The sequence below is a fragment of the Parasteatoda tepidariorum genome, chromosome 3 (assembly GCF_043381705.1).
Source record: "Parasteatoda tepidariorum isolate YZ-2023 chromosome 3, CAS_Ptep_4.0, whole genome shotgun sequence".
NCBI lineage: Eukaryota > Metazoa > Arthropoda > Arachnida > Araneae > Theridiidae > Parasteatoda > Parasteatoda tepidariorum.
In genome coordinates, this window is record NC_092206.1 from 54,748,728 (window position 1) to 54,764,167 (window position 15,440).

Sequence of the window (15,440 nt, forward strand, 5' to 3'; positions counted from 1 at the left end):
TTAAAACTTCAGCTAAATCATTTGAATAGTTTTTGAAACATTAAAATCATTAATTTTAGAATTTTTTCCTTTGCTTAATTCAACTTAAATTTTAAATTTTGACGTTTAAATTCGTTTAGAATGATACAAAAAATTATGTGTCTTAACTGTTGAGATTATCTTTTATAGAGTTCTTTATGCTTCAATGTCATATCAATTTGAATTTTTAAGAAATTTACCAGATAAGAATACTCTTAATTGTTAATAAGTTAAAACTTGTAAAAAATGCAATGCATTTAACATTTTGTGCCATTAAAACACCTCATTTGATTCAATTTTAAACTTGAAACACAATATGGGTGGTACAATACTTCAGCAAATTTTGAAGCTTTTTTGATTAATATTTTCTTTAAACTGGTTTTTAAATGTTAAATTTTTTTAGCTGCTTTGCACTAAAATTGTAAATTTTCTGGTCCCAGAAAAAGTCGGGAAGCACTGAGTTATAATAAATTTCTTTTTAAGATCTTGGTACATTTTTGGAGAGTGTTTACCTGTCTTGTAATGAAACTTTTTTAGTTCCATGTTTATGAATAATGTTTATGTGTAATTTAGTCTTAATAATTAGTCTTGTTTTCAATGCTAGTTTACAATTAAAAAATATGTTTAGGTTATTTTGAAATTGCTATCTAAAATAAATAAATTTTTTAAAAATATTTAATTATAACTATATTTTGTATCAACTTAACTTGGTCCCATATGCATGCAAAAATTTTCCTGCTATAGTTTCTTTCTGATGTTGTTAAGTAAGATTGATAGGAAATATCTTTTATGGCGATTCAACCCATTATGGACCTTGACTTGCTGATCAATGTTGTTCCAAACTTTTTTGTTCCTAGTCTTGGATTTTGTGTTAATAATTTTTATTATGATTAAATCTTTTGTTTTGTTCATTCTTTCTGTACAGCTATGCCAAAAGTCACAATTTTATAAAAAGATTTTTTTTATTTTTTTTTTATTAATGTACTAACCAAGTTTGCTACTGTTTCTAATCCTCCCCTGTGAATATGTCATTATAGGCATATCATTCTTCAACTGCATTAAACATTTTAGAATTTATTCTTTTATGCCATATAATTTAAATATTAACCTTAAAATTCATTGGATTGGCTCAATTGGCTAGACATTTGGCAATGTCTATTTTTGATAAACCTTTAATAATGGATCTCTCCCTTTATGCCAAAGCGTTGATTAATAATCACTTCTTAATTGGTATTTAATCAAACAAGTCATGGAGGCTCATAACTCCCTTGATCTGTTCCTTTTTATTATTCAAAACAATGCAAATCATAAATAAGGATCAATAAATTTAATTGCCTTTTTTAAGACGGCACACTCGAATTAATGCATATGCAACAGCTTTTCAGAAAAACGTTTCATAATAAAACCGAATATAACCATTCTTAAAAGTTAATCAGAGGGAGACATTTTATAACTATTGCATTATTTTTTTAATAATGCTACAAAATTTAAAAAAAATTTATTTAATTGATTTATTTTTTTTTCATTGTGTTATAATAAATTTAACTTAAACTATTATAATTTTTTTCAGAAAAATAAATAATTAAGTACTAATTTTTTTTCTATGCTGTGACATATGCTAAGTACAGATTGCATTTCTTAATTCTCAAATTGGAAAATATGCAAAATCTTTCAATCTACTACACATTATATATATATATACATATAGAGAACATATAGATATATCAATATATAGAGAAAACAAGGCGAAAATTACAGAATAATGAAAAGGGGGGGATTTCTTATTTTTCTTCGTGTTTTTTTATATATTTATTATGCTATATATATAAAAGAACATAATTTTTATTTATTATTAACAATCCAAAAATGAACCAAAACAATAATATCAATGCAAACTTTATTAAAAGCAGATAACAAAGAGATTAAAACATAATGTGAATCTACAAATGTTTTTTTATTTATTAGAAATGCTTCTTTAAAAAATATTGAATTTATTGTGATATTATTCATAGTTTTCATTATTTATTTATTTTTCAGGACAGTAATATCCATCAAAGCTTGTGATGTGCTGGTATTAGACAAAGAGATATTCAAGAAATTGAAAATGAAATTCTTGTACATTTTAAGGCCATTAATTAGGTTAAGCACTTATTGTACTCTTAATAAATTTTGAAAACAATGGAACATTTAATAGACTGAAAATTCTGTGAATTTTTTTCCATTTCATGTATATTGATAAATAATTCATATAGTTGGTGTTATTTGCCTAAAAATTGTACAAAATGTAATATGTTAAGGAATGAATTTTAGTTTTATAATTATTGAAGTCATTTACAAAGAAAATATTTTTAACAAGTTGTTAGTTGTATGTTCTTGAATAATTTGATTGATTGTTCAAAAGTTTTCAATAATAATGTATTGTATTTGTGTCCTTGGATATTTTGTTTCTTCTTCTTGTAGTTTAATGTTATGATGTAAATTTCAGTGAATAAAAACTTTAAAACTTGTATTCCTGTATCTTGTGACTCTTGAAATCTTCGTATTCTTTATCACACAATCGTGCCATGGCATTTGGCTGCAGTAGAATGTTCCTTTTTGTAATTTCTCTTGTTGTGGCTATCAGAATTCAATTTTTTCCTTAGCACTAAAAAAAAAAGTTAAAAATTGCTTTCCATTAGTAATCAAGTTATTTTATTAGTATTATTTTTTTTAAAATAGTTATTTGTTGAGTAATTACCAAAGAGTTTGTGATCTGATCTTTCAAACACTTCTTCAAATTCTGATACCACAATTAGGGTAAAATAAATCTATAAATGAAAAATATATTGCAACATACATTACTTAATTATAATATTTATAGGTAATTAAAAATATATAAGTCATATCTAAATGAAGCTACTTAAATGCTTACCAAGATGGGTGAAGTTGTAGAGCCAACAATGATACCACCAACTAAAAATTTATGCAACTCTTTTTGCTTCTCCTATTAACATACATATAGTGTTTAAATTTTATAAATTACTTTATATGTTAATAAATAATTTACATCAATAAGATAGAATTATGTACACCAAATAGGTTTAATAAATATTAAGGTTGTGTTTTATATTGCATAAACCAGTTAAAATTTTATCCTTTACAGCTATAATGTGTGAAATTTTGGGGATTTTTCAATATTTATAACAAAGATAAATAATATCTGACATTAGAAGAAAACAGAAATATGTTAAATACTGAATTTTTAAGAGTACACTTTCAATTTTATTTGTATTACAGTAGTATATAAAAATTATGCAAAAATAAGGTTCTATAAAATAAATATTGTTTATTTTTGCAATTAGCTTCCAAAGTACAGTTCCCATTAGTATGCCTAGTTAAATACTGAACAATTAAGCCAGTAATCTTCTCTACAATTTTGAATTAAAGACAAAATAACCAATCTAATAGAAAGTGAGTTCTAATAAATTTTAAGAGCATGTTTCATATTATATTGCTTAAAATTGATTCTACACATTCAAGTTATGGTGTGTAGATTCTTTGTGCTTTTTTAATTTTTGGAACTTCAACCCCTTACGTTAAAAGTTTGTGATAACTCACTAGGCTGAAAGGCAGGCGGAAAAACTTGCAGTAAATCCATTTCATTTATCTAGGAGGATTTAAAATAAATGTACTATTGAGTTTTACACTGCATCACTTTTTCCCTTCAAGTATCCTATATTTTATTTATTTTTTTAAATATTAATTATCAATGCATTTTTGTCTTTAAAACAAAGTAGAATGAAATGATACTATTGCCAGATTTTGCACTTTTTCCACCTTGGTGCATATAAGCTTTTAGCTTTGATAACTCATCCCAAAATACTTCTTAAGGGATTAAAAAGAAAACTACTGCTTTATTTAAAATTTGTGCAAGAAAAACTTACAGTAATGTGGGATTTTAAAATATGCATATAAAAGAAGTCAATCATTTTTAATCTGAACAGTGCCAAATTTATTTAACTGGCTATAAGAGTCTTTTTGCTTCAGAACGAACATAGTGCATTAAATTAAAATTCAAACATTTTTTTACAGCTAATTAATTTCTATTACGTAAAAATTTATACCAGTAGCACTCCTAAAACAATGACTCCAATGCAAGAAAGAGCAGCATCTACAGGAAGCATTATTATGCTTGGAATGATAAATAGACCTTGCTCCTAGAGGGGGGATAGAGTTTTCAAATAAAACACATTGCATGCAATTTAATAAACGATTAGTTACAATGTTAAAACTAAAGCACGTGGAACCTAAGTATATAAATTTACTGCAATGTTAAAATAAGGTATCAAATAATAGTGTAAAAGTTATATCTTCTTGCACTTGAGTTTGCTGTAATGTCAGGAATAATATGATCCAGTGATGGAATACCTGACCCTACAAATGTCATATTTATTCTTCATAATGTTAATAAAAGAAACATGTTTTAGATCAACTAGTATAAGTTATCTCAGAAATGACTGCTATTTCCCAACCTTACCCATTCATGTTTTCACTATGTCGTCTCTGAGACTGAAAAAAAATTATCTTAATTTTTGTTATCACTGGAAGCCATTTAACTCCGGAAAACGGGAATGTTCTAAAGTAATCTCATCCGTCACAAAAGTTACCCATTTTATTGTAAATGATGTAGCAAAAAATTTATTAAATGTGTTCATTTATACATTCTATGCAATGAACATTTGATTACCGTTAATAAAAAAATTATATACATATAGCACAATAAATAAATACAAAAAGGATTAAAAAAAAGAGGAAGAAAAATATATATTTACAAAATAACTTTAAATCTTACCTCTTTTACTGCAGGTACGAGACCGAATGACGTCACAGTATGCATTGCAAAATAAGCAGCAGTGAATATAAAATATAATGGGTTAACTGTAAGAAAAAATACACAAACTCTAGGCAATTTTGAAAAATTAATAAAACTTTTTTAATTATAAACTAGTTTATTTGTAATTGTACAGCATAGTACTAAAATATTTAATTTAATGACAGTATTTTTTCTCGAAACAAATAAATACATAAATTTTTTACTAAAAATCTAGTGGTTTTGTTGCACAATTTCAAAAACCGAGCAAACTTTTGCTTCCTATTTTTCAACGCTACAAAAATTTCAAAACTTTACCATTACAAAAAAATTTACTCATCAAGTAATTGATCATAGAACAACAGGACTAAATTCTTATAAATAATATTAATATTGACTAAAAGTGACGTATGTTATCAAAATTTTAGTTCTTTAATAACTTTTACTCTTTTGTGATTAGATAAAATCACTCGTGTTTGAAACAGCTGTAAGTAAGACTAATAATAATAATTGATTACTTACAAGGAAATTGACCTTGAAGTTCGTCATCTTGAAGTACGATGGGCAATCCAAAAAAGAGACGAATGACTGATCCTACGCAAAGTGCGATACTTAGACCCTTTAATAAGAGCAAAACAACTAATAAAGAATAAATCAAAATGAATTTTTTTTTTCATTTCAATAATGTAATTTATAAGAAATGTAAAAAAGGATTAATATGGTTATCCTGGATAACATGGTCCAGGGTGTTGAAGCCGGTATGAATGTAGTAATAGTAGCGCCACCTACATCAATTAGAAAAAAGTTACTTCCTTGTTGAATTTCTTTGCGTCTAGATATAGACCAATACGCTGTTCTCAATAAACGCATAATTAATAATTAATCCGCCATTTATTTCTTTTGTTGTTGTTTATCTAAAATCAGATCGACATTTTCTTTATGAGCTCGTAATACACGAACCACGCAAACCCGCATACGCAAATTAAATACAAAATATCAACACAGGGTCCTTAAAAAGGCTATTTACATTCAAAGAAGAACTATTACAGTAAACATGATACAAAGCGTACAAAAATAGTGAAATAATGCTGATAAAAAACCTTTTTATTCTTCAAAATTTATCGTCTAAGTAAATTATTTATGTCAGATTCCAAAGTAGTTGAATACGGAAGGAAACTAGGGAAAGGTCTAAATCGTATTTAAATTTGTGTTTTTGATATATAAGGTAGGTAGGAACTTTATTTACGTCGCACTAGAGCTGCACAATAAACTATTGGCGACGGCCCAGGAAACATCTCTGAGGATGATCCGAAGACACGTCATCGGTATTTTGATCCTCTGAAGAGGGAATGGCTCCCCTGCTTTGGTAATCCGACGACCTGCGTGCGAAGTTGAGCACTTTACAGTAAAACAGTTTAACGAGGACCGATATCGCGCACCCTCGGTCCCTACGCATGTTGATCAAAGTAGTCACCCACCCGCTTACTGACCGCAGCCAGAGATACTTTACTTCGGTGTTCAAATGGGAATCGTGTCTTCCCGATCAGTCCACTGCGGGTCTTGGCTATATGAAGTATGCACCCAACTTCGATGCGAACTTAGCCATTATCCTGAATTTATTGAAGAGGGAGGCTGAAAACTTAATTATTGCTGTAAAGTTAGTTTACTTCAACTGCATTAAACATTTCTAAAAACGTTAATAGATTTACTATAATTTTTATCAAACATTTTAGAATCTATTATTTTATGCCAAATTATTTAAATGTTAACCTTAGAAATCATGGGGTTTTGATCAATCGGCTAGATATTTGGCAATGTCCATTTTTGATAACTTTTGAATAATGGATCTCTCCTTTTACTTAGTTTTAGAAGTTATAAGCTATTTGACAGGTATATTGAATAAAAAGTACAATTTTTGACTTATACCCATTTATGCTTCTGATATTCCTATCTAAATAATGAAATATTGTTTCCTCGGCATTATTTTAAGCATAATTTAATAAAACCAAAAGCAAGTCGACAGAGTAAATAGTTTATACAGAATTTATAAAAATTTAGAGGGAAAAAGCACAATTTATGTATTTAAACTTATTTATGCGATTGACATAGCTATTTAAATGAAAGGACAATTGTTTATATGCTTTCGTACGTTAAATCAATTAAAAATTAGTTGGTACAACTACTAGTTTCGAAGTGCGTAAAAAACTTTTATGCGTAAAATAGTATAAGCTAAAAAATTAATTTCAATACCTAACTTGTCTGTAGTAATATTTAGGTTTTGATCTCCCACCCTCAGCAAATTGAAGATGGCGGCTAAAACTTATCTTCGAAGCAAACTTCAAATAGTGAAATTAGACTTGAAGCAAATTTCAAAAATAACAACAAAAAAACAATGTTTAGCTTACCTCGGATTTTTTTTCTGAAAAAAAACTCTTTTTAATGACACAGAAACTAAAATTATGTAATTAAATATTTTATGAGGTGTTTTTTTTTAATTTCGTACCTAAAGAACACGTTTTACATTCAAACAGTATTGTAAATGCTAAACGTTTGGGTACCGGAGTCCGGAACTCATATATTCATCATCGGGAAACACAATTCGCTGAATGACATATGACTAGTAAACAAACCTTATGGTTTGTTTACTAGTAAACAATGCTGAGAATCAGAGAGATAATCGTAAATCTCTGAGATTAGACGATATACTATAAATTTTATAATATATTTTTCAACGTTATTCATTTCATCTATAGTTATTTTCACTGTTATGACCCATTCATATTGTCTCATCTTTTATTTACATAATTTTTTATTTGATTTTCACTTTTCTAAATTATTATCAATATTATACATCGATTGTATATATTCTACTATACTGCCGTGCAAAAATACACGTAAGGCGATAAAAATATCGAAATATAGAATTTATATATACGGCATTTTTTAAGGGACAGATTGCGAATTTTCTTCTTCTTTTTTTAAAAAAAAAATAAATAAATTTTGTTTTATCATTCTTTTGAAATTCTATTTCAGCGTTTACTACATGAGCGAGGCTAAGGAAATAGTTGTCAAGCAATTCTTCTCGGAATCTATCTAGAATCACTTTTTTTTTTTTTTTTTAATTGCACGGCAGTATGCTATATATTTACTATACGCCGGAGAATGTCATTACAGTTTAAAATTAACTTTATAATATTACAAGCAGAAAATAATTTGATTTTAGGAAGGAAAAAAAGAAATCAGTTGAGGGACTTAAAGAATTAAAAGAAATAAGATTAAAATTTCAGAACAGCATTCCAGCTTCCATGGTACTACGGAAAAAACGTACCGGAACTTTTCGACCTTTGGATTCAACTCTGTTTCACATATTAAGAAAGGTAGCATCATAAAACGTCAGCCATTTTAATAGTTTTCGTATTTTGAATATATTAACGCTTAAGTCTAAAATTCCGTTATTCTACAGATTATACGCAGATTAATTAAGATAATCCGCTGTAAGTACCAAAAAATTGTTTCTTTTTTCAAATTTTATCAGAAATCGGCACGCTACCTAGATATTCTGCACATTACCTATTAGGAACTCGTTTAAGTGAAAATAAGATCTTTGATGGAACAACACAGCAGCGTTTCCGTACATTTAAATCAACATAATGTTATTTATTTATTTTTCCCTATCTAAATCAAGTTAATATAATTAATTCATCAACACACTAGTTAACAGAATCAATCATAAATCCCTTTAAAAACTATAATTCCAAGAATTAAATTATTTTCCAACATTATTTCCATTAAAGAAACTAATATAATATTAATTGTTTATTTTTCAATATCTAAAGAATCAAGTCAAGATTATACAAACGAACAAACAACAAATTTATCGATGAAATTAGAGAAAGAAATTGTAACAATAGTTAAATTGCCTAAAACCATTAATCCCGCTCTTATACGGATTATCCTTGTTAATTTTCAGATTGGTTTGGTAATGTGTATATATTAACGGCATTTGAGTTTTAGCGATAATAATTCATAGACTGAAATAGACGTTTGCTGTTAGTTTAATGGTTTCAAGATGTTCAAGTATTAATAACATTTTGATAACTTATTATAAAAAAATATTCGTGAACGATGTAACATAATTTTTTTTCATTATTTTGATTAGTGCAACAAATTACATTCAATAAAATTAAAATGACATAGATTGAAATAATTCTCACCCCTGTCACATAACCAATCACAACACATCCTATCTTGGTGCCCCATTTACAAAGAAATGTTCTAGGAAGCATATCCTGACTCTTAATAGTAAATGCAATTTTCTGTTTAAAGTGTTAAATTATAGGCGAATGCTTAGATACCTAGGTATTATTGCATTTCACAGGAAAGAGATAAACGGGATTTTCTTTTAAATCCTTAAAAAGTTCGCCTCTCCACTTTAAACTCGGAGATATTTGTTGGATTTAGATAAAACAAGCTATATAAGAAGCCGACCAGGAAAGTTTTATCTGTATGCTCATCTATGCTAATTTAGAGTATCGTGTGTTTTGGAAATGTTATCTATTTAAACTGAGACGAAATAGTCTAGATCTGCTGTTAACACTTTTTTTCAGCAATGGAACCCGAAATTATCAAACTTCATTCAAAACCCAGACATAATAATTGAAGTATATAAAGATAATTATGAACGTAATAAACCAATACAATACCATTTTATTTTGAAAATATTTAATTAGCGGAATAACTGTGGTGGCTTAAGGGATAAATTGCTCACCTCTTAATGAGGTGACCCGCGGGTTCGAATCCCAGCGATGGCTTGTCGATATAAATTCTGCACCTGGCTCGCACTGACCACAGTGCTATGCCACGTAAAATATCCTCAATTGTAGACGGATCATGGGTTAAAGTCACCTTGCCATCAGGTTAGCCGTAGGAGGTTTTCCTCTCCATGCAACGCAAATACGGGTTATTTCCATCAAATTGTCCTTTACGAAGACATGTTTCTCCTAATGCTTAATCCAAGAGATCCCTTGTCTTCTGGGTTGGAATCAAAACTACAAGGCTACGGAGTTCTGTTCAACGACGGTTATATAATGAAATTAGAGAATTTTTCTATCTTTATTTATCTTGAACTAGATATATGTCCCAAAGTTAAATTCGCAGTGTTGGAGCTTCATCTTGCCTAGCAATGAATTTATTTTATGTGTATTCGGTATAAGCTGAAAACGAATAAAATAAGCAAAATTGTGGTTTCCTTTGAAAGGAGTACTGAAAAAAACTGCTGTGAACGTTGAAAATGATTATTAGGGAAACATATTTCATTATTTGAGAATTTAGTTATGAAAAGTACTAAGGCAATTTTTTTATAAATGCATGTCCTTTTCATAATTAATTCAACAAATTGTCATTACAAAACTATTTATTTTTAAAAAAAATAGCTATTTTTTTCATTCGCAATTTACTATTGTTATTTCAAAAAGACAATCGAAACAATAGATAACGGATTATTGATTAGATTTAAATATAATTAAAAATTTAGAATCTATAACTGGTTTTAAAAAAAAAACTCCTAACTCTCAAAACTTCTTTTCACAGAGTAAATCACCAAGCATCACTGGCAACGGTCATTGAGAGGTTGGGTGACCACTTTGGGCAGTTTGCGAAGGGGTTACGCTGCATCGGTCCTAGTTAAGCTGTTTTACAATAGACTGATCAACTTCGCTCTTAGGTCGTCAGGCCAAAGAATATAGAGGGTTGCCCTCTATATTCTTTGATCAGGCTACCGAAGCAGAAGACTTATGACTTATCCCCTCTGCAGAGGAACAAAGTTGTGGTGGCATGTCTTCGGATCATCCTTAGCGATGTTTCCCAGACAGTCGCCGATAGCCCATTGTGCAGCTCTGGTGCGACGTAAACAAATATATAACGGAGTATTGATTAGATTTAAATGTAATTAAAAATTTAGAATCTATTCCTTGCTTTTTTTTTTTAACGACGTTTCTTTCCTGAAATAAAAAACTAACGTTTCTTTCTAGAAAAACAAAGTTCTTAATTTACAAAACTCTCGTGAGGCCTGTTTTGACATTATGTTTCTGAAGCTTGGACAATGACAAAACTGGAGGAAAATTGTATCGCAATATTTAAAAGAAAGGTTTTGCGGAGTATACTTGGTGGTATGAATGAAAACAATAACTGGAGAAAGAGATTTAACTTTGAACTGTCCAAGATTTATAAACAATCCGATATTATTAAGTACATAAAAATAAATAGAATGAATTGAATGGCGCACGTGATTCGAATGAGTGATAACAATACAATAAAAAAGATAATCCTTTTTAGACGCATTGGAATAAGAAAGCGGGAAGGCCGCGGATGAGATGTGTTGATTCGGTGGAGTCGTTATGCAGAAATCTTCAGAGGAAGAAATTGGCTCACATCGGGCTGTCTGGCCAACTATGATGATGATGAGAGGTGCATTTAAAAGACGATTTACATCCCATGAGTTCGAAATAGTCAGCGTAATGCTGATAAGGCATATATCTCGTCAGTGGATACTTTTCTATACGACCCACAAGCTGCAGGTGAACTTAACAAATGAAATATATAATACGTTATTTACACTGCTTATTCTCAGAAAATCTTCGTTTGAATAATTTTCATAATTTGCAGTTGAAGAATTACATTATTGTATCAATGCCTCGATCACACCACTTAAATTCTATTCATTTTTTGGTCCCTAATCATAAAGTAGGGAATCACAATGATCACCCTAATCACAATAATCAATACAACAATGATGTAAATATCTCTTTAGACATAGATTACACGATTTTGCGGGTTATATATTAACGCAATATGTATATGCATAGTGGTTATATATTCATTTTAAAATAAATTTGAACTGAGTAAACATTTTCTTCTCTAAAAACTATCATTCTGATATTAAAAATACACATAACAAACATGAAATTATATCTTTGATAAATAATGTCTAATGCGCATGGATTTAGTAGAATTATCTCCATAAAATAACTTTCCTAGCACTTTTTATGTTTTGGGTAATTTGAACAAGAAAAAAGCGCTATTTGGATGACGCAGTGAATAGAAAAGTTTATTTATTTAATATTTATTTTTTGCAAATGCTCGAGGCTTGTATTTTTTTTTTAAGTATTGCTAATTGAATCAAATTGATTAAGTTTTCTAAATGATTATTATTTGAAATGATGAAAATACTAAACTACTAAACTGTTTTTTTTTTATATTTATACTATTTATATATTTTTACTTAAACTGTTTTTTCAATACTAGAACTGTTTTTTTCCCTTAAATATATATATATATATATATATATATATACAACTTTACCTTCTTTTAGGCNGAAAATTATCAAAATCAATTATATATATATATATATATATATATATATATTTCTGTGATTTAACTATTCGTATAAGTGTGCTAAAATATTAAAATAAATAAATGAAATCCTGATTTAAATCCAATTTTGTTTTTGGTACAACTTGTCCTTTTCGGCATTCATATACATATGACCTTTTGAAATTTGATTTATGTGGAAAAAAATAATTTCAATGGTACTTTTCTTAGTTGAAGGCTAGAGAGGAACGGAAGCTGACAGAAAAAGAATAATTAGGGAGAAAAAAAAATAAAAGAAGAGTAAAGAGTAATTACTTCTTTTTTTTTTCTCCCCCATTTGCTCTCTTGATCTCAAAATAGTGATATACGTCAAAGCCTTTCCAGAAATTCTGTATACTTTTGTCTTTAACCATTCACTTCTTAATTCGAGATTTTGCCACACAACACTTGAGTTACTACTTGTCAAGTGCTATAACAACACACAATAGTTCCGATTGGAACAAGATAATCTATTAACATGGTTTTACGAAGTTCTTTCGCCAAGGAAAATAAAAAAGTAACAGTTTAAATGGCCTACACTTGAAGCAAAGCTATAATTTTAAAGTATATATGAGTGATTCTCACGAAATATGATAATTCACAGTCTCTTGCTCCAAGATCTAATACTATACTACTAAAAGAACTTTTTTTAAAAAAATTTAATAAATAGCATTGCTGTTAGCCTTTTAAAATGACCTTGTACTAGTATCGACTGTTTTGTATATTTATGAAATTTAATTGAATTTCAAAATGTCCTGTTCCTGGTATGTCACAAACAATATTTGCAATAATAACTAGCTTCAAAACTTCGCATAAATTTTTCGATGTCTAATTTTTTTTTTATCTCAACCGTTGTAACATTTCTAGAATCTACGCATAGGGTATCATTTACAAAAACTTCTTTTAAAATAATTTTTTCTGTCAATAATTTGTTTGTCACATGAAAATCTGTCATTTTCCTGGCTACTTTTATTTAGTGATTTATAACCAAAATAGATAGCGCCATCAATCAATATCTTATGTTAATAGATGGATTAGATACCATCCTATCTGAACATGCCTTGTTGCATGAATAAAGAACCAACTTTCTGGTTCAAAATCTATTTCAAAAAATTTTTCAAGGTGAGTAGGTTTTTATGTTGTCATTTTCCTGTCTTCTTGAAATCACTAATACCATAAACTACATAGATTTATCTGAGTTATTTCAAGAAATCTTGATGTTTTCTGCGGAATGTAAACGTCTTAGGCCAAAATGTTAAAGTTAAATGCTACAAAATGGCAAATTTTTCATCATCCTGTGGCTGTCATTATCCTGGCTTATGAATGCCAGGACATTGAAATGTTACCAGAAATTTTTTTAAACTGTATACTGTAAAGAGGGAAAGCAAATATTAACCTAATACCAAGTTTATGTATGATTGTAATATGCTTGGATGTAATCAAAGTCATTTATTTATTTAATGATTAATTATTATACGCAATTTTATTCTGTGCATATCAGCAACAAAAACGTTTTTGATTCTTTTTACAGTGGATAAAAATAATTAATTTAAGCAATTTATGGTTCATCTAACCTAAAGGCTTAAGTTGAGTTACTTACTATTAAATTAAAATGATTGTTTTTTAAACTTTTAAGCTAATATGTCATTTTCTTAGTATTCAAGATTTGGTGAATTTCTGTTTTAATTTTTTTTCTTGAGCAAATGTCAATAAACTACATTGCTGTCTGTAAGATATTAATAAATGTAACTAAATAAATATACAAAAAATTTTTTTGATTATTTTGAGGACTAAATTTGAAGAAATTTTTTGGTTCGAATTGTCATGTTTCCAAAGAATCACCCATATACCATCTTGCCGCGAAGAATTATCTCGGATTTAGAACTGACAAATAACCTAAATTTTTTAAATTCGCAATTTTGGCGACCTTTTCCCACCTAGATGAAAATTATCAAAATCAATGCCTTATTTTAATTCATGCATTTTTTTATGAGCTCAGATAACGCAGCGTTGGAGTACGTTTTCAAAATATGAAAAAATTATACCACAAACGGTTTTCATTTTCTCAAAAGTGTGGCATTTCTCCATACTGACGTTTCACGCCATTTTCAGAATAAACTTTGATTAGGTGCTGGCTAAAGATAGGCTAAACTTGACCTCACAGTCATAACTAACTGTTTCAAACTCACAGCAGTTATGAAAATAGCATATTATTTGCAAAGAAACATTATTTCATGCGACTACAGAGCTTTCGAAAAACAGCCTTATGAGCGAAAATCTTTTCACTTTTTTTCTTTTTCGAATATTCCTTTCAGAATACAGCAGTGTTTCCCAAACTTATGACTTTTGTGTACCCTTTCTAAATTTTTTGTTGCGCTGTGTGTACCACTCATAAAAAAGTGAACTTTTTACTATAAAAAAATTGCCCAGAGATTAAAAATCACAACTGGCTGTTGACACCACTCATTATTAACTGCACAAAAACAGCCAATAGAAAAATACGCAATCTTAAATTTTCATGGCTAGAATTGTTTTTAAATAAAATTTTTTGAAAATTTCGTTTGTTGCAAGATATTTCGCATAAGAACGAGTACCCCCGCTAAACTGTTCCCGTACCCCTGGGGGTACGCCTACCACACTTTGGGAAACACTGGAATACAGTATCGATAAAAGTTTAGCTATTGCTTTATGTATGGAATTTAACCGCTACATTCAAATTATGGGGATAATTGATGCATGGACGTACACGTCACATACATTAGTACACATCATACGTCTCATCTGCGATTTGAACACCCGCTTTCTTAGTCAGAAGACAGATAGCTTAACACAGATAGCTTAACCGTTGTACTACGAATCCACAGGAGTTAGAAAGATATATTTGAAAAGTAAATGAACTAAAACTTTAACTTTTTACATATTTTTAGTGACTGCGCATTTTTGTCACATTCTAGGTTTTCAACCATGCTCCTTAATTTAAGATTATTTTTGTTTCAATACAGATTTTCCAGGTGTTCTTTTCTCTTGTAAACATGAGTCAAAGTTGAGCTCAACTACGAAGCCCAAAGTTTTGGTGGCATTTCTCTCGGTCAATCGCATGCCAATTAAACATTTGATTAAGATCCTGAGGTCTGATCTGGTCATCGAATCAAATGGTCAAATTCAA

General features: G+C 28.9%; 2 protein-coding genes across 3 annotated transcripts in view; one reads left to right on the forward strand and one right to left on the reverse strand.

Moving 5' to 3' along the window:
- The window catches only part of LOC107438605 (Nucleoporin 358kD), a 57,097-nt gene extending 54,899 nt beyond the window's left edge, over window positions 1-2,198 (forward strand). The window contains 1 exon segment of the mRNA XM_071178657.1: window positions 2,056-2,198. Coding sequence (XP_071034758.1) covers window positions 2,056-2,063 — 8 coding nt within the window. The 3' untranslated portion in view covers window positions 2,064-2,198.
- Window positions 1,899-9,234, reverse strand: LOC107438614 (uncharacterized). Of its 2 annotated transcripts, XM_016050934.3 has the most exons (7): window positions 9,082-9,229; window positions 5,390-5,486; window positions 4,850-4,935; window positions 4,122-4,214; window positions 2,930-3,001; window positions 2,756-2,825; window positions 1,899-2,662 (listed from the first exon to the last, which is right to left on the reverse strand). In XM_016050934.3, the coding sequence occupies exons 1-7, from the start codon at window positions 9,151-9,153 to the stop codon at window positions 2,568-2,570; spliced, it is 585 nt and encodes a 194-aa protein (XP_015906420.1). In that variant the 5' UTR covers window positions 9,154-9,229; the 3' UTR covers window positions 1,899-2,567. The 2 variants fall into 2 exon arrangements, with proteins under 2 accessions (XP_015906420.1, XP_015906421.1); XM_016050935.3 differs by lacking the exon at window positions 4,122-4,214 and having other exon boundaries at window positions 2,467-2,662; window positions 9,082-9,234.
- Window positions 9,235-15,440: the final 6,206 nt, after the last annotated feature.